The sequence below is a fragment of the Ailuropoda melanoleuca genome, chromosome 4, assembly GCF_002007445.2.
Source record: "Ailuropoda melanoleuca isolate Jingjing chromosome 4, ASM200744v2, whole genome shotgun sequence".
NCBI classification, from domain to species: Eukaryota; Metazoa; Chordata; class Mammalia; order Carnivora; family Ursidae; genus Ailuropoda; species Ailuropoda melanoleuca.
In genome coordinates this window covers 904,325-922,790 of record NC_048221.1, presented here as the reverse complement: position 1 = coordinate 922,790, position 18,466 = coordinate 904,325, and the positions used below count along the sequence as shown (strand labels likewise).

General features: G+C 61.3%; 1 protein-coding gene and 1 long non-coding RNA gene across 9 annotated transcripts; one reads left to right on the top strand and one right to left on the bottom strand.

The window, feature by feature from the left end:
* Positions 1 to 23: 23 nt before the first annotated feature.
* On the top strand, positions 24 to 10,904 carry MBD3 (methyl-CpG binding domain protein 3). 8 transcript variants are annotated; one of them, XM_019804095.2, is made up of 8 exons: positions 24 to 1,410; positions 3,506 to 3,788; positions 4,387 to 4,546; positions 5,867 to 6,004; positions 6,866 to 6,956; positions 7,393 to 7,570; positions 9,170 to 9,373; positions 9,669 to 10,904. In XM_019804095.2, the coding sequence occupies exons 1-7, from the start codon at positions 1,395 to 1,397 to the stop codon at positions 9,366 to 9,368; spliced, it is 1,065 nt and encodes a 354-aa protein (XP_019659654.1). In that variant the 5' UTR covers positions 24 to 1,394; the 3' UTR covers positions 9,369 to 9,373; positions 9,669 to 10,904. The 8 variants fall into 8 exon arrangements, with proteins under 8 accessions (XP_019659654.1, XP_034513281.1, XP_019659653.1 ...); XM_034657390.1 differs by having other exon boundaries at positions 9,170 to 9,388; XM_019804094.2 differs by having other exon boundaries at positions 9,170 to 9,388; positions 9,529 to 10,904.
* Positions 10,905 to 15,082: 4,178 nt separating this feature from the next.
* Positions 15,083 to 18,460, bottom strand: LOC105239444. The gene is made up of 3 exons (XR_002143560.2): positions 18,066 to 18,460; positions 15,486 to 15,655; positions 15,083 to 15,400 (listed from the first exon to the last, which is right to left on the bottom strand). It is a non-coding gene; the product is annotated as an uncharacterized LOC105239444 (long non-coding RNA).
* Positions 18,461 to 18,466: the final 6 nt, after the last annotated feature.

Here is an 18,466-nt window from a genome sequence, read left to right as displayed (position 1 = left end):
GCGCAGCCCGAGGCGGGTGCGCCCGGGGGTGGGGGGGTCCCCGGGGCCGCGTGCTTGTAAAGGGCCGTCCCTCCAGGGTGCGCCGCTGCGGTGGCCGCGGCCCCTCCAGGAGCGGCGTGGGGACGCGCGAGACTGTGAGCTCCCCTCCCCCAGGCTCCCGGGAGAGATGGCGAGGGAGCCTGTCGGTGGAATAAAGAATTAGTGGGCGGCTGGCAGCCCAGCCCCAGACAGTCGGCCACCTGCTGTCTTCTTTCTCCCTCCTTTTTTCTTCCGGACTGCTGGAAGATGCTTTTGTTTCTGAGCCAGCTCTGAGGACTCCCTCCCCTTTCAGGATCCTGGGGCGCGGTCAGGTCGCTGGGCAAAATAAAGTGGGACACCCGCCACGTGTTGAATGCGGGCCGTGCTGGTGTTGGTGCTGTTGGTCACGGACCCAGAAACTGCCCTGGTGAGGCTGAGGCAGGGTGGGAGCGCTGTTCCATCCACCTAGCACTTGCGGCCCTCCTGGGCCTTTGCTAGCCCCACTGGGGAAGGAGTGAGGGAGGTGAGATGGCAGCTCGGCCTGGGCGAGCGCGCGTTGTGGTTTCCAGAAAGAGCAGGAACCCTGTAAGGTCAGGCACTGAGGTGGTGTAACTGCAGCAGCATCTCTTGGGCACACGTGTGCGCCATCCTTCACTGCTGTCTGTGAGGTCCCTCCCTTGCTAGCTGTTGTAGTTCTGTTCTGCTGGGTCCCTGAGGAGGCCTCTTTGAATCCATGCATGCCCCTGTGTCTACTTTTCCTTTTAGATCTAAAGCTGAAGCAGGTCTCTCTGGCTCTAGTGCTCTGTTAACGTAACAGATGCCTCTGCGGCACCTGCTGGGTGCCTGGCACGAGCAGGTCCTGGCTGTTGAGCTGGAACTCAGACCCGGGCCTTCCTCTCCTGGGTGACAGCACCAGTGGCACCCTGTTGCTCCCAGGTGATGCCATCCGCTGAGAAGTGCAGGGATCTGCGAGGCCCAGTGATGGGGTGCTGGATTGAGGCTGGGGCAGGTCAGGGAGGGCCTCTCTGACTGGGTGGCACTGAGCTGAGGTCTGGCAGTGGAGCTGGGAGGGGCTGTCTGGGCAGCGGGCATCCTGTGCAGAGGCCCCAGGAGGCTGAGCCAAGGTCAGCAGGGCTGGAGCACCTTGAGAAGAACATGGCTCTGCCTCTCATCCCCACCTACAAGTGAGCCTCTTAGGGCCTCAGCCAAATGGGGCCTTCCTCTGAGGAAGCCCTGAGCGTGGGGGTCTGGCAATGGGGAAAAGCTCCAAATGGGCTGGACAGACACAGTTCCAGGTTTCCCACGACCACTGAGAGGTGGCCTGAGGGGAGGAAGTGCCAGGAGGGTCCCATACCTTTCCCAAGTCTTTGACCTGGATGACCTACCTGGCAGGTGGGTGTCACCTTTCCTCCCAGTGGGTGGAAGTTTGGGGGGTGTGATCTGGAACCCATGGTGTTTCCTGGAATGTGGGTCTCTGGCCTCTCCACCTACTGGAGCCTCCGCTGAACCAGGCAGCTGGGCGGGAGCATGGATAGATTTTCCTAATTCTCTCAATGCAGAGGAAAGGTAGGGCACGAGGGCCTTGAGTCCAGCAGACCAGGTGTGGGGTCCAAGCCTTGTTCCTAGGAACACGTGGGCCTCGATTTCCTTGTCCAAAGAGTAGGGGAAAGGAGTGTGTTCTTTGCAAGATTGTCATACAAGAGAGGTGGAATGACCCCACAAGTTGTTACTTGGGGCTGGAACATCACCCTGCAGCCATGTATTTTCTTTGTGAAAATCATCTCACTGTGACGTTTTCTGTCCAGGCAGGAGGTTGAGGGTTTGTGGGAAGTTAGTACCCTGACCTCGGGGATAATTCTTTGGAGGGATATGGAGTGGGGAGGACTTCTCCAGAAGATCTCATTTTAGAAGTAGAAATACGCTCAGGAAAAGCAGGAGAGACTCAGCGTAGTGGCCCCTTCCTTGGGGCAGCCAGCGGAGGTGGTCCCTTGTTGTTCGGGGCGTCACGGGTTTCGGGCCTCACTCGGGTGCCCCGCTCACTGGTCCTGGCGACCCTCACAGCAGCCCTTTTGACAGATGGGAAGCCAGGCTGCACTGTGGTCCTGCACCCATCTCCTGGCCTGGGGCTCAAGGCTGGGTGGCGGCTGCTCACCCCACAGCCGGCCACTTGATGGGCCAGCCGCAGCCCTTCGTCCCCGGGCCTCTAGCTTCTGGTCTGTACCCTCCAGCTTAGGCTCTGCTCCCAGAAAGGCCACGGTGCTTTTATTTTTGTACATGCGCGTTTGTATAAATCCAGGGTTGTTGTTTTCAATAAACCATCAGGGACATTTTCTTGTGTCAATGCCGATCTGCAGAATCTTTTTTAAAGGTTGAGGTATAATCCACATTCTGTCGGAAATAGGTACTGTTGAGTGTTTTTTAGTGCATTTACAGAGTTGTGCAGCGATCACATTTATTTAGTTCCAGAACATTCCATCACCCCAAAATGAACCCTTGGTCCATTAATATCACCCCCCCCATTCCCACCCCCAGCCTCTGGGATCTACTGTCTCACTTTTTTTTTTTTAACGGCTTTATTGAGATTAGGATTCATATACATACAGTTCACCCATTTGAAGTGTACAATTGAATAGCTTCTAGCGTATTCACAGGTGTGGCCACCTCCACATTTCCCTCACCCCAAAAGAGCCCCAGACCCTTAATCATCAGTGCCCTGTACCCCCAGCCACTTACCTGTGCTCTGTTTGCTGTTCTCATGTAGCGTTGGGGGGTGACTGGAGGCAGAGAAATGCTGGCGAGTTTCGTGGGGTCCTCTCCTTCCTCTTTGTGGCCGTATCTGACCCCGGTTCCTTCCCGCTGTCCTGCGCATGTAGGCTCAGTGTGCACTCGAGCCAGCACAGCGTGATGGAAAAGTGAATCATCCCGAGGAGTCCCCAGCAGCCTCGGAAGGGAAGAGTCGGGCTCTGTGTGTGGGGCTCCTGGTGCTAGCAGACATAGCCAGGCCGGGGGATCGCACGGCTTCCAGCCATGGCCCTGCTGTCCACAGGTCCTGGTGGGGATTCCAGAGCCAAGTGCAGCTGGCCGCCACGTGGGTCCTGACCTTGTAGGGGAGGGGGTTCCTTCTGGCTGTTCTGGCTTTCACGCTGCCCTCCATGGTCCCTAGAGGGGTTTGGGGGGCATACCTACAGTTGATTGAATTAGACGCTCATCCTAGAGGTTTTCAGGGGAGATCACAAAATCAAGCACTTCTCAGTCTCGGATGAGCTGTTACCAAGAGGGACTGCTTGTTGAGTTGGTAGCGGTGACGTGTTTGGAAAGGCACCGGGCCTGCTGGGCCCACGCAGGCGCTTTGTCTAACAGCCTGATGGAGACGCTCTCCACGTACGACACAGTTTACCCACTGGCAGCGTGCAGGTCAGTTGTTCAGGCTGTCGCAGAGTTGTGCAGCCATCACCAGAGCAACTTAGCCCCCTTCCCATCCGTGCAGGAGCCTGTTCTGGACGTGTCATACGCGTGGACTCACACGCCGTGGGGCCTTCTGTGTCCGGTTCCCTCCCTGAGCGTCGGGGGCTTGGGGTCCATCCCCGGGGCAGCGCGTGTGGGGGCCGCGCTCCTGCTCGCGGCCGAGGGACGTCCCCGTGTGTGGGGGACGGTGTGTGTATCTGTTCCCCACCAGGGACACCGGGGCTGTGTTCTCCTCATGCCTCCGATGAGCCCTGCTGCTCTGAACCCCGGGGTGACGTACTGCGCGAACATGTTCGTTGTCTCAGGTAGATGGCGCATGCGGGGTTGCTGCTCAGTCCTTGTGCAAAGTGGCTGCGGCAGCCGGCGGTCCCAGCCGGTGTTAGCGCCTGCCGGCCTGTGCTCGGTCTCTAGCGCGGCCTCCCCGCGGGTGGGTGTCGTTCGTCTCCTAGAGAGGTGGGCGGCCTGCGCTGTCCGCAGCCGAGCAGGAGCGCAGAGCTTCGCAGCTTCCGAACACCTGGTTTTGGGTTTCCCGACAGCTCACACGCCTGAGCAGCTATTTGGGGGCCTAGCCCTGAATCTTAACGTGAGATTTTACCTCACCCACCCCTGGGATAGTCCCCAACATGGTACTCACGAGAAGGGGACTGCGGTGTTAGGGGCTGTCCCTCAGATACCTGTCATCCTGGGGTCCTTCTCAGGAACACAGCCTAATTGTGTTTCTGGAATGTTGTGAAATGTCAGTCAGGCTCCCGGGGCTGGGCCCCACCCTTCCGCATCAGGTGTCTGATCCCTGCTCTCAGCGTTGGGGTCCGCTGGGGGCCCCAGTCGGGAGGCGGCACGGGGGAGAGGGCAAGGGTTGGCCCAGCACGCCCTGCCCGCCGCTGACCCCCTCTCTGTCCGCAGCCCCAGTGGGAAGAAGTTCCGGAGCAAGCCCCAGCTGGCACGGTACCTGGGGGGCTCCATGGACCTGAGCACCTTCGACTTCCGGACCGGCAAGATGCTGCTGAGCAAAATGAGCAAGAGCCGCCAGAGGGTCCGCTACGACTCGTCCAGCCAGGTCAAGGTGAGCTCCGGCCGCTTCCGTCGCTGGGGCGTGCGACTCTCGATCTTGGGTCCTGAGTTCGAGGCTTGTGTTGGGCATACAGGTCACTTTTTAAAAAATCCACAAATTGAGGGGCGCCTGGGTGGCTCAGTCAGTTAAGCATCTGCCTTCGGCTCAGGTCATGATCTCAGGGTCCTGGGATCGAGGTCCGCATTGGGCTCTGCACTCGGGGGGAGCCTGCTTCTCCCTCTGCCCCTCCCCCCGCTCAGGCTCTCTGTCTCTAAATAAATGTGTGGGGCACCTGGGTGGTGGCTCAGTGCTTGGGTGTCTGCCTTTGGCTCGGGTCATGATCCCGGGTCCTGGAATCGAGCCCTGCATAGGGCTCCCTGCTCGGTGGGGAGTCTGCTTCTCCCTCTGACCCTCCCTCCTGCTCTTGCTTGCTCTGTCTCTCAATTGAATAAATAAAAAATTAAAGAAAAATGGGGGCGCCTGGGTGGCACAGCGGTTAAGCGTCTGCCTTTGGCTCAGGGTGTGATCCTGGCGTTATGGGATCGAGCCCCACATCAGGCTCCTCCGCTGTGAGCCTGCTTCTTCCTCTCCCACTCCCCCTGCTTGTGTTCCCTCTCTCGCTGGCTGTCTCTGTCTCTGTCGAATAAAGAAATTTAAAAATCTTTAAAAAAAAAATTAAAAATAAATGTTTTAAAAAACCAAAAAAAAAAAACTTAACTTTTGGGTATAGTGAGAGAAGTTTCCACAATTCAGTTTATTTGTCGTGGTATTAAAGTCACAGCTATCTGTCGAGGGAAATTTGGAAGCTGCAGAACAGCAGAAAGAAGAAAAGAGACCGTCTTCACTCTGTCCCTGGGAGAGGCCACGGGCCTGCAGCCCCTGGCTGTCCCCGACGTGCCTGTCACACTCTCCCCAAAGCTGGCAGTGTTGGCGTCACTGGAAGGCAGCCCATCTTCAGTGCTTACAGGCCACACGTGGGTGCCCAGTGACGCTGTGTGTGCACCAGTCTCTGACGGGTGTGTGTTGGGGGCCCTGGTTCTGCTGCGGGAGAGCGCCAGCAGGGCCCCCCGGACCGTGCCCCGGGGAGAACAGGGTGCAGGTGGGGGACGGATGTGCACACAGAGCCCCACCACGGCCCCACTGTGGGCGGCCAGGAGGCAGGGCCCGGGCTCGCCACTGCCTCCAGCTCTGGGGATGCCTCGGGCTGTGCCAGTGACCGAGAGACATGGGGTCTCTTCCCCGGAGCCCGCAGGGAGGAGGGATCTCCTCCACTGCCTGGGAGAGCCCACTGCGGACCCTGGGGCTGCACTGCCAGCTTGTGTGTCTCTGCAGGGCAAGCCTGACCTGAACACGGCCCTCCCGGTCAGGCAGACAGCGTCCATCTTCAAGCAGCCAGTGACCAAGATCACCAACCACCCCAGCAACAAGGTGAAGAGTGACCCCCAGAAGGCTGTGGAGCAGCCTCGGCAGGTGAGCCCACGTGCCCCACACACATCCCCAGGGGAGGTCTTGGCGGGCAGTGGGGCAGCGGGGGTCCCCACCCCAGCCCCCCTCGCCACGCGGCTCATCTGGCAACTGTTGGCGGGCATCGAGTGCGTGTGCTGGGGGGCTGTCCTACGAGGTCACACGCGTGCCGCCTCGTAACCTGCTTCTGAAGAGCCAGGCATACCTGTGCTTTGGTGCGTGTTTACGAACCCCCGGGAGACAGCTGGCGTGCAGGCGGGGGCAGGAGGCTCTGGGGGCCGCTCACAGGGACGCCCCGCAACCTTTCCACCCCCCTTGGTGGCACTGGGGTCCTCGCCATCTAAGTAACCGCTCGGACCTGTGCATCTGTCCCCACGCATCGGGCCGTGCCTCTCTGCACGCTGTCCCCACAGCCCTGTGGTGCCGTCCGTGGACGTGAGCTCCTTGCACCTGCGGGGGCTGCAGGGTCCCCTGCCTGCACAGGCGGTACCTGCCACAGGGGAGCCTCTGGGGGCCTCGCAGCTCAGCCCTGGGTGGACAGTGGACTTCTGAAGTTTTGGGGTGAAGGGGGCTTTACCTCCCTGGGGTCGCACCATGTTTTGGGAACCACAGACCGTCAGCACCGAGGGCAAGGCTGAAGTCCCAGGTCGGGGTGTCTCCGGCCTGGGAGGACAGGCCTGGTGGGAAATCCTGCTGGTCCAGCTGCACCATCATTCCCAAGCAGGTAGCTCTGGTATGTGGGGGTCAGAGGTCGTGCTGAGACTGCCGTCCTGTGTGTGGATGGGCCCCAGCTATCGCCAGGACTGGCTGGGCCTGCCTGTTTTGGAGGCGTGTCCCTCAGTGTCATATCTGTGTGTCTGGTGGCAGCTTTTCTGGGAGAAGAAGCTGAGTGGCCTCAATGCCTTCGACATTGCTGAGGAGCTCGTGAAGACCATGGACCTCCCTAAAGGCCTGCAAGGTAACCCCAGGATAGCAGGAGGACTGGGCAGAAGCCAGTGGTCTCTGCAGCAGGGTGAATGACTGGAAATAGCGTGCCATGGCCGAGCGCTGCGCTCCTGCTGGGGGGGTGGCAGGACAGGTGTCTGGCTTCGCGGGGCAAGGCTCCCCTCCGTCCAGCCCCAGACCAGCCAGGGCCCTGGTCCCCTGATCCTGGAGGCCGTTCAGCAGGCCCGCCACAGCACAGGTGGGCGTGTGGCTCGTGGACTGTGTCGGGAGTCCTGCAGAGACCTGCTCCCACACTGTAAAAACACCACCGCGCCCTAACGGACAGGCACGGATCCCAGTTTTGTCACAAGAGGGCCCGAGCGCCTGTAAGGGGAGATTGGGGAATGAAACCCGAGGCTCAGGGAGAGAGGCCTCAGGTGCCTGTGCTGACCACCCTCCTGTCCTGGTAGGTGTGGGACCTGGCTGCACAGATGAGACCCTTCTGTCGGCCATCGCCAGCGCCCTGCACACCAGCAGCATGCCCATCACCGGGCAGCTCTCCGCCGCCGTGGAGAAGAACCCCGGCGTGTGGCTCAACACGGCCCAGCCCCTCTGCAAGGCCTTCATGGTGACCGACGAGGACATCAGGTACTGCCCAGCACGTGCACCCCCCCCACTGCTGTCCATGACCAGCGCGCCCCCCAGCATGTGTGAGACCTCCTGTCTCCCCACGGTTACGCTTCTCTGCTCACGCTCTCCAGGGTTCCACACGGATGTGGCTGCAGCGAGGGCAAATTTGAAAAGCGTCAGCAGGAGCTTTCTTGCAAGTCTTGAGTTCAGGGCAGGCCAGAGGCTAGGTAGCCTGTGGAGGGAAAGGAATGTTCTCGGGAAGAGGAAGTGGCTTTTCACTTGCGTGGACAGGCTCACAGTGTGGCCTGCCCATCCTCAGGCACACAAGGCCTTGCAGGTGCCTGCCGGGGGGCTCCAGAGAGTGGCGTGTGACGGGCAGGGAGCCGTGGGGTGAGGAGGGGCGCCAGACATGCCACAGGCCCCAATGCCAGCCCAAGTTTGGGCTGAACCCCACGGCTGGTGGGCCTTGGAAGGGTTCCCCAGCTGAGCCGATGCGCAGGTGGGCTTGGGGCACAAGGGATCCGTGTGCTGGAATCATCTGGGGGAGGCGTCCTGGTGGGGAAACAGTTGGAGCTGGCCGTGGGGCAAGAGACATCTAGAAGCTCTGGACAGGTGGACCCTGTGTTCTCTCGAGCTAAAGTGTAAGTGCATAGCTGATCAGAACAGGCCAGGGGCTCTCTATGGACCCCACAGAGAGAAGGGGCTGGAACCACAGCAGCCGTGGCCAAGAGTGGCTTAAGGTGGCGTCATAGGTCAGTGGGCTTCCTATGTCAGGACTGGGGTTTGGAAGCCATGCGGGTTCAAGAGGTGAGCCCCGTGCCCTGTGCGGTGAAGACAGAACCGCCCACAAGCCCATGGAGGAGCTCATCGCCAGGGAATTGAAAGTATAAGAAAAGAACACAACCATCTGGAAAGACTAGCGGATTTTTAAAGCCAAGCAGAACTTCTCGAAATAGGAAAAGCCACAGCAAGGAGAACCTGGTGTCAGGGGCTAGGCAGTGGATTTGGTCCTGTCTGGAGAAGAGACGGGGCTACCGAAAGGTGGGGCCGGCGTTTGCCAGACCTGGTGACAGACACAGTGCTGGTTTCCGTTCTGGTGAGGGTCTTGGCCACAGGGAGGGAGGTGGAGGGTCTCACAGCCTAGGCTGGCAGCTTTCTAGACAGCTGTCACAGAAGGCAAAGGACCCAAGAAAGCCATTCTCCATTTGAATTCTCCAGCAAAATCCGTCACCCACCAGGCAGGTGACACTGGCTGGCCGCGGGGACTGAGCACCGTTGTCCACTTTGGCCTTGCAGACCGTGCTCAGGAAGGGGAGTCCGGCGCGCACGTGCGCCGGGCCCCGGCAGGAAGGCCAGCGGGCGAGCCTAGGCAGGTGCTCACTGACTTGGCGGTGTGTGCAGGGAGTGCCGGGAGGGGCGGCAGCGGAAGGGAGCGGGGGACCCCGGCCCCAGCGTCGCCTCAGCAGAGGTGGAGCGTAGGCCCAGAAGCTGAGCCAGAGGGCCGCTCGTTGTGCGCAGGATAAGGGGGAGAGGGCGGGGGACCCTCCCTCCTGGCCCGGCCCCTGTCCTCCCGGAGGCGGGCACGTGCCCTGGCCAGCGCAGCCCGTGTGCCCCCAGGAAGCAGGAGGAGCTGGTGCAGCAGGTGCGCAAGCGGCTGGAGGAGGCACTGATGGCCGACATGCTGGCCCACGTGGAGGAGCTGGCCCGGGACGGCGAGGCGCCGCTGGACAAGCCCGGCGCCGACGAGGAGGAGGAGGAGGACGAGGACGAGGACGAGGATGAGCCTGACCAGGACCAGGAGATGGAGCATGTCTAAAGCAGGTGCCGGCTGGCTGGGTGGGTCCCAGGCCGCAGCTGGCGCTTGGAGTGACCGTGGGTCTGAGGGACGTGCCCTGTGCAGGGTGGTGGCTGTGCTGGTCTCCCTGGGGGCAGCTCCCGGTCAGGGCGCTGATGTCACCCTCTCCCTGCCTTTCCAGAGGCCCCGTGGAGCCCGGCCCGAGACGGTGGCGGCCCCTCCGAGGCCTTCCCAGGCGTGTCCCCTCTCCTGGGTCCACGGGGGCACGGCTGGAGGACAGCCCCTGCCTGACGGGCCCCCCATGTTTGCTCTTCTCTGAAGGGCCTGGGTCTGGAAGTGCCCATCACCCCCGGGCCCGCCTGCAGGAGGCCCTCCTTGGAGCCATCACTCCACAACGGACTCGGGGCCGGCCTCGTCCCCATGGCCGCTTCACACAGGACAGCTGCCACCAGGCGGCCTGCGAGGGTCCCCAAGGGGCTGGAGAAACATTTTTTGGAACAGTTTTGCTTCCCGATCCCCGCGTGTGAGGGACGCTATTCCAGGGTCTGCACGTCAGCCCTCCGAGAAGGGGGTGCAGGATGGCTCCCCTGTGTGCCCACCAGTGGGCGAAGCCGTGATGGCTTGGAGCTCATCCAGAGGCAAACGGCACAACCTAGACGTTTTCCTTCAATAAATCCGTGATACAAACGAGGCTGGACGTCCGCATAACTGCTTGGCCTTTGTGTTTGCTGCACATGGATGCGAACTCTGGCCTTTGTGTCGGGAAACCTCACTGTTGACAGCACGGCCCACCCTGCCTGAGGGTCAGCCAGCCACCGGCAACGGCGAACTGCTCATGGCCAACCCGCCAGGCTGGGGCTCCAAGGCAGCTGCGCCGTCAGCCAGCCTCCGTGTCCGCCTCCTCGTGTAGCAGGGACAGTGACACCCAGTGCTCGGGGCCAGAGCTGGCACTGGGGCCGCGGCTGCTCTGCGGTCAAGCGTTTGCAAGCACCCGTGGCCAGAGCAGCGGGCTCTGGGGAGCTCTGGTCCCAGAGGTCGTCGGAATCGTGTTACTTCATCCCTGCCCCCTCCTACCCTGAGTGCCTTGGGTGAGGGGAGCCCTCCTGTCCCCGCTCGGCCCAGCCCACAGCCTGAGACCATCGGGAAGGACCTGGGTCGCGGCCTTGTGTGGCGGTCACCCCGGCTGATGCCGAGGGTGGGGGAGATGGCGGGAGCCACATCCTCCGTGGACGCTGGCCCGGCCCGGCACCCTGCCTGCCCGTCCAGTCAAAGCACAAATCCTCCAGAGCCACCCACGAAGGCCGTCTGAGCGGGCGGGGCGGGCCTGCTGGGGGGGCTGGGCCCCCACCGGCCCTCAGGAAGGCCCCTCCCCTAAGGCCCCGCATCATCCCGCCCTTCACGAGGCCGCAGCCGCTGAGGGAGCTCCATGTGGGGCTGGCCCCTGTGTGGGCCCGAGGTCCAAGTGCCCGGAGCCCTGCACAGCGGAAGGGACTGCGGGGCCCGGGAGGCACCCTGTCCTGTGGGCGACCTTTGAATAAAGCCATCTCGGTGAGTGTGGTCTGGAGCCTTGCTTTAATTCTAAAGACCCAGAGCCTTTGTGTCCAGGGGAGACGGACCCCGCCGGGGCCTTCAATGCCTACTCTCGCGTTTGTCACTTTATCGTGGGCCGGGTGATGAAAGGGGCCCTGGGGGACTGACTGGCCTTTCCCAGGGTGGGCGGGGTTCAGCTCCCAGCACCTGTAGTGAAAGAGCCGATCTGACCAAGTTTTCCAGAAGACTCGTAGCCCCTGGGCACCTGCCTCGTCAGAGCCCCCAGGGCCCCCTGCTGCCCGGACTGGAGACGCCCACGTGCGCTCCGTCCAGTCTGCGGTGTGGGGGTCTGTACCAGGAGCTGGGGGGGCGTCCCCCCTGGGCCAGCACTGGCGAGACGACTGGGAAGGGAGCCTGCATGATCTCGGCCCTGCCGGCCCCAGTGCCCTGCCACCACCTGCCCTGCATCCACGGGCTGCACAGGGTCGGCCCTGCCTGGACCCTGCAGGTCTTCTTCCCCATCTCACAGCTGGTCAGAGCTGGGGCCTGGAGCCCCCGCCACACCACATCCCTCCCACACGGTCGCTCCACAGTCTTTGCTCTACCCTGCAGGCAGCCCCGCCCTCCTGGAGGGGCCCAGCTCCCAGAGGGGAAACCGGCTCAGGGGCGCCAGCTGGAGGGGGCCCGGCCTACCTGAGAACTTGGGTTTCCCCAGCTCCCTGACTGCACAGGCCCCGAGGGGCCACGAATCTTGGCACCTCAGAAGCTAGGACAGGGTCCAGGGTCCCAACCCGAGGGTCTGTCCACACAGTGGACCAGGACAGTGGTCTGGGGTGAGGGTGAAGTGTCCCCAGCTCCACAGTAGGGCTCTCCTCTCCCCAGAACCCACCCTGACCCTGACCTGGGCCCCCCCCACGAGTTCTGTCCTCTCCCCAGAGAGACTTCAGCGGCAAGGGCCGGGGAGGGGCTCCCAGGCATCGAGGTCACCTGGTGCGTCCAGCTCCAGCACCTCCCAGTGCCCCCGCTGGGTGCCAGGGTTTTGGCACCATCAGCTGGGACGTCCACACCACAGACCAGAACCACCCCTATGTCTCCACCCGGTGCCCAGCCGCCCCACTCCAAGGCAGGCACAGAGCTTTCTGAACCATGTTGCGCCCCTCCCTGCTCAGTGGTCCTGGGACACCTCCTCACCTGTTTCAGCCTCCCGTGGCCGCTGTGACAGGTCACTGCCACCCTGGCTGCTTAAAACCACATGGACTGATTCTCTGACAGTTTGGGCTTAGAAGTCCTAAAACCCAGGTGTGGGCAGGGCTGGCCTCCCCGGCGCCCCAGGGAGACCCGGCTCCTGCCTCTTCCTGGCCCGCAGCCCCTCCTCCATCCTCACCGCCGGCAGCGCGGGGTCTGCCCGTCTCTGGGCCTCCTGCCCTCTGCCTCCCTCTCGTGAGGACGCCGGGCCCCCCAGGAACCCAGGGTCACCCCCACCTCGGGGCCTTGACAGGGTCCCTTCTGCCGCATGAGGGACCAGGACGGGGACGTCTTTGGGGGACTTAGTTGTGCGACTACGTTACCCCAAAGATAAGATTCCTTATCTCTTGGGGCAGCCCGTGGCCTGGCATGGTCTGGCCCCTGCAGCCTCAGCCTGCACCATCCCTTCCTTATTTCCCAGCTCACTCCAGCCCCCTGGCCTTTGTCCATGCTGTCCCTCAAGGGGAGTGGCCCATTGCTACAGAGGCCCAGGGCCCACCGAGCTTGAGGAGAAAGGGACCCTAGGGGTGACCTGAGGCAATGATGCAAACAGAACAAGCTGGAAATATACTGGTCAAGACCTGCCCGGATTGGAGCAGAGGGACCACCTTGCCCAGACCTCTAGAACAGTCCGAGAGCATGGCCGCCAGCCACACAGCGCTATTTCAGTCTCAACCTCACTCTTCGCACTCAGGGCTGCTGGCTACTGAACCGAGCACAGCACGTGGACACCATTCCATCATCTGGAAAGTTGTACTGCCCAGTACCGTTCTAGAACAGCGACTCTTAGCCTTTGCCCTGGGGCAGGGGGCGGGGCCCAGACATCGCGCAAGGTCGGCTGAGGCTTGGTCTGCATCCAGGCGTGCAACACGTGGAGGCAACCACAGGGTCTATCAACAAACAGACACAGAAAATGTGTCCACACACAGGGCACCCGACCCGAGCCCACGACGCTCCGGGTGTGTCCACGGCTGTGTTTGGAAGAGATGAGCTTTCTTCGGTAGACGGAGTGAAGACCTGGCCCCGTCCACGCAGCACCGTTCCATCCACCAGGGGCCCGAACGCAGCGCAAGGTGGAGGGAGCGCGAGCTGCTTCCCTGTCCCTGAGCTGACAGCCGAGCTGACCGGACACCGGCGCTCCGGCCTCCCCGACCATAGGGCCGGACTGAACCACACCGCGGGCCCTCCCCGGCCTCCAGCCTGGCTCCATAAGCACGGGAGCCAGTCCCCTTGTCTCCCCTGAGAGATCTCTCCTTAGATCCTACTGGTTCTGTTTCTTGGGGGAGCCCGCACACAGCCGGAGTGTGTGAATCCGTGTACGGGAAAGGTCAGGAGAGGTCAATCCAGAGAGATGGCGCGTTCTCGGGCTCCAGGGGCTCCGGGCTCAGGGGGAGGGCGGTTCTTGTTTGGGTAACGATAATGTTCTAAAGTCAGCAGTCGTGATGACGTCACGCATTCTCAAATTTACGAAAAACCACTGAACCGTCTGCTTAAAAAGGCCAAACTGTGATATATACAAATCGTCTCTCGATTTTAACAATAAGATTTCAGGGTCTCGGGCGACCTGAAGTGTGTGCTGAGATCCCAGCCAGTTAGGAAGGAGACTGAGGGTCCCCCACACGGGTGGGGAGAGCAGGCGGCCTGCAGCACGGACGCACAGGGGCCTAGGCAGGAATCTTAAAAAAAAAAAAAAAAAAATTAACTTCGGCTGAGTTGAAGAAACGTGCCACAGGAGACAGCAAAAAGCAAGTCCATTAATGTGAAACCCCGGAGGAGGCAAAACGGGTCCCAGGGCCCTGCGGCCTGAAGAGGCCCTACAGCAAGGGGGCGGAGAGAACTTTCCGGGGTGTCGACCTGGGCAAGCAGGGCTGATCAGTCGGACAGTAAAAACAGGTGTGTTTTCTGAAACAAATACAACTGTGTCTGTTCACCAACTGGAATTCAAATAAACACTTGGAAAAAGAAAGGCGTGTTTCATCGCGTGTAAACTCTGCCTCAACAGCCCCTGATTCGCAAGTTACCTTGCATCCACCCCAAACTGCCCCCGCACGCATTCGGATAAGCGACAAGGCTGAAAATAGAAACTGTCCAGGGAAGACAGTTCTGTGGTTTCATATTTTTTGGCAATTTTTTTCCCCTTGACTCTTTGTTATTCTTTCAAAATGTGCCCACAGAGGAGGGGGGCGCCGCTGCCGGCCCCCCCCCCCGGGCTTGGGCCGCATCGAGCACGCACTTGGGCTTCCCCCGCAGACGCCCTGGGAGCCGCCGGCCCCACCACAGCGTATCTGCTATTACAGCAGTTCCCCAACAATGTTTGAAGAACTGTTTAAAAAAAAAGTTAAAAACAAAGGGATCAACTGTCACTAAAATCCTCCTGCGGGAAATGACCATGCCCAGCCCCCCGCACCCACAAGCCCCCTCCCTGTCCGTGGAGGAGCCTGCTCTGGACGTGTCACACACGCGGACTCACACGCCGTGGGGCCTTCTGTGTCTGGTTCCCTCCCTGAGCGTCGTGGGCTCGGGGTCCGTCCCCAGGGCAGCGCGTGTGGGTGCCGCGGTCCTGCTCGCAGCCGAGGGACGGTCCGGTGCGTCGGGACCGCGTGTGTATCCGCAGACACACGGGTGGAAGCCTGGGTCGTCTACACCTTCCACCTGTGGTGAACACGGGGTATGTCTGCTTCCGTGGGTTTTCAGTTCTCCGGTTCCCGGCGGGTGGAGCTGCCGGCATGCCGTTCCCAGCACCCTGCCTCCCCAAGGGTTTGTGGCCAGCTGCGGGCCGCTCCAGCGGGGGTCCCGTCGCGCAGATCCCTCACATTCATGAACGCCTCGTGCAGGTCCCAGTAGCGAGAAGGGAGAGCCCACTTCCGGGGCCCACCCCACCTCGCAGGACTTTCACGCTGTTTTTATTCACAGACATCTCCAAATGCATCTCTCAAAGGACAGTTTTTAAAACTTAAAAATATGTATATATTTTTTTTATCACAGAAGGTTTTAAAACACACAGAATGGACACATGCAGCCCAGGCGCCGACACCCGGGCTTGTGAAGGCGGCTCAGGGCCTGTGCCACCTCTCAGCACGCCGCCTGCTTCCACGTCACCCCAGAACTCTACCAGAGGGATTGCCGCACGGAGCAGAGTTGGTGGGTTCCGAGGATGACCATCGTCCGCGCGCCACCGGCACCAGCCACACACGGGTGGGCGTGGAACGGCGGCGGTTCTCAGCGGCGGCCCCCGTGCTGCCAGGGACTCTGTCCACGGATAGTTCTGGTTGTCCTGCCTGGGGAGGTATGGTGGATTGCACTGTGTCCCCCCAGAAAAGACTGTCCACGTCCCGACACCTCCACCTGTGAATGGGAGCTTACTTGGAAAGAGGGTCTGGGCAGATGCAATCAGTTACACTGAGGTCACCCTGGAGCGGAGCAGCCACGAATCCTCACGGACAGAGACATGGGAGAAGCCGCATGATCGTGGACGCACACTGGGGCCATGTGTCCACAGCAAGGGATGCCAAGGATGGCCAGCGACACAGGAGCTGGAAAAGGCAGGAAGGACCCTCCCTGGAGCCTTCACAGAGCAAACGGTCCTGCCCCACCTGGACCTGGGACTTCTCGGCCCCAGGACTGAGAGAATACATCGATGTTGAAAGCCACCCGGTCCGTGGTCATTTGCAAAGACCACAGGAAAGTAACGCACAGGGAGGTGGCGCTGGTGGCTCCGGGAATCATGTACTGGGGGCCAGGGATGTGGCTGGACACACACGGTGCCCAGCACCCCCCCTCCCGAAAAGAATGACCCACCAAGTGTCAGCAGTGCAGGGGGAGAGGGCCTGTCCGGGCTGACCACCCACCTTTTTTTTTTTTTTAAGATTTTATTTATTTATTTATTTGACAGAGATAGAGACAGCCAGCGAGAGAGGGGACACAAGCAGGGGGTGGGAGAGGAAGAAGCAGGCTCATAGCAGAGGAGCCTGATGTGGGGCTCGATCCCATAACGCCGGGATCACGCGCTGAGCTGAAGGCAGACGCTTAACGACTGCGCCACCCAGGTGCCCCGACCACCCACCTTTTACCTGCGGCCTCGTCCACCTCTGCCCATCCCTCACCCCATCCTGTTTCTGGTGTGTTTCAAACCACGCCACGGATACCGCCTTCTGCCCCCTGAACACGGCACATGCAAACTGCTCGCTGGTCAGTGCTCTACAGATCTTTTTATTTTTTTCAAAAGATTTCATTTGTTTATTTCACAGAAAGAGCACAAGCAGGGGGAGCTGCAGGCAGAGGGAGAGGAGAAGCAGCCTCCCCCGAGCCGGGAGCCCCACATGGGTCTCGATCCCAGGACCCGAGACCATGACCTGAGCTGAAGGCAGACGCTTCACCGACTGAGCCCCCCAGGCGTCCCTAAAGTGCGCCACCACAGGGCCATTCCTGCCCAATCCCTACAAACACGGACCAGGCCAGCGCTTTGGTCCCGACTTTGTGGAGCCCCGGCTCCCCTCTCCTCTTCTGGCTCCTAATCTGCTTGGTGTCGAACAGCCTCCTTTTGGAACTGGCAGTACTCTTCGCTCCTCATGGCTGGTTGCCCACAGCCAAAGGCTCGACGCCCCTCTCCAGAGCCCCTCTGCACAGGGCTCAGCAGCACTCCCCTTCCCAGGCATCCTTCCCTCCCTCCCTCATTTTGCTGGAGTGTACCCCTCGGGATGCTAAGCTGATTGGCGAAGACCTCGCTGGCCTGAGATGTCTTGATCCTTCCTCCCACCTGACGTAGACCTTGGGGTCAGCCAACCTTTTCCCTTGGAACCCAGGCCTTCTTTTCCCTGATTGTTCGGCATATGGCCTGGAAGCATCAGGAGTCCAGTTCCACTAACATGTCTTCCCAGGACAAGCTGCGGGGCCTGGCTATCCCCTTCTATGATTTCTTGGACAACTTCCCTCCATTTCCCCTCTGCTTTCTCTGGGATTCTTGGACTGTTCCTCTGTTTTCTCCCTGCTCTCCCAGTTCCCTCTTGTCTTTTTGCCGGACTTTCTAGATTTCTCCAACTTGAATCTTCCAACTTCCTGTTGAAAATTTAATGCCAGCTACTGCGCCAGCTCCCAAGCCCTCATTCTGTCCTCCTCTGTCACCTTCCCATTGGCTGGAGGCCCGGAAGTGTGAGCAGGGCCCGCAGGCCCCCCAGGTATGCTGGAGTCTCCAGGGGGCGGCCGGGAGCTGAGGGCAGGGTCCCCCAGGCCACTCTGTCCTTGTTTCTCCCCCAATGATAGACGCTGCCTCCCCTCCCAAGTCCCCCAAAGGGAGGGACATGTGTATGGGGCCTGGGAGCAGAACCGGGAAAGCAGAAAGGCACCCAGCATGTCTGAAGCCCTCTCCCCGGGGACTGACAGAGCACGTATGCGGGGGCACGACCTCCAGAGGCGCATCCCGGAGCAGACTGCTCCGCGACACGGGCAATTTCTTCTCCCTTCGCCCGCTCCAGTGCCCAGCCTCCACCTTTGACTTCTCCCCACTCCATCCCACCCCCTGCTCCCTCCTGAACCTCCTTTCCAGTGCTTACCCCCTGCTCCCTTTTGTTTCTCCCTCTCCCTCCTCCAGCTCACCCACACCGCAGCCCAGCCCACCCGCTTCCACCCTGGCTGGGGCCCCAGGAAGGAGGGTCAGCACTGCCAAGGCCTGGCCCTGAGAAAAGGCAGTGATGGTGAGTGCTGGGGGTAGTGGGGAAGGGGCACCTGAGGCTGGCCAGCTGGGCCTGGTCCTGAAACACCAGTGGACATTTCTGTGGGGGAGATGGGGACAAGGCCTGTGGCCGGGAAACAAGGAGGGTGTGCCAGGTCGCCAATCAATCACACAGAGTGCTCCAGAGAGCGCGGCAGATCTGCAGGTCCCTCCAGGTCCTCTGAAACCTTGGTCCCGAGGGGAGGGGACATTATTATGAAGTAATTAATACTCACGAGTATTCAACTGCACAAAAGAGAAGTCTGGGACCTGAGACAGGAACCCAGGCCGGGGTACGCTCGAGGGGGGGAGGGGGCGGATGCACCGGCTGCGGTCCAGCCTGCTCCCAGCCCACGGATCGCGAGCGCTCGCCCAGGGAGAAGACGGAGGGCTCCCTCCCCCACTGCGGGCAACAGGAGACCCCGAAGGGCAGCTGGAGGAAGGGCCGCTGGGGCAGGGTGGCGCTGGAGGTGGGCACGCAGGGCAGGGCGCCCCGGGAGCGGGAGGGTCCTCCGGCCGGCCGAAACCAGCCCAGGCCGGGAAGCGCCGCCGCCCACGTGGCGAAGGCTCGGGCTCCGGCCGCCCCCTCCTCAGGGCGCCCACCGGGGGCCGGGTGCGCGCGGGGCCGGGCCGCGGG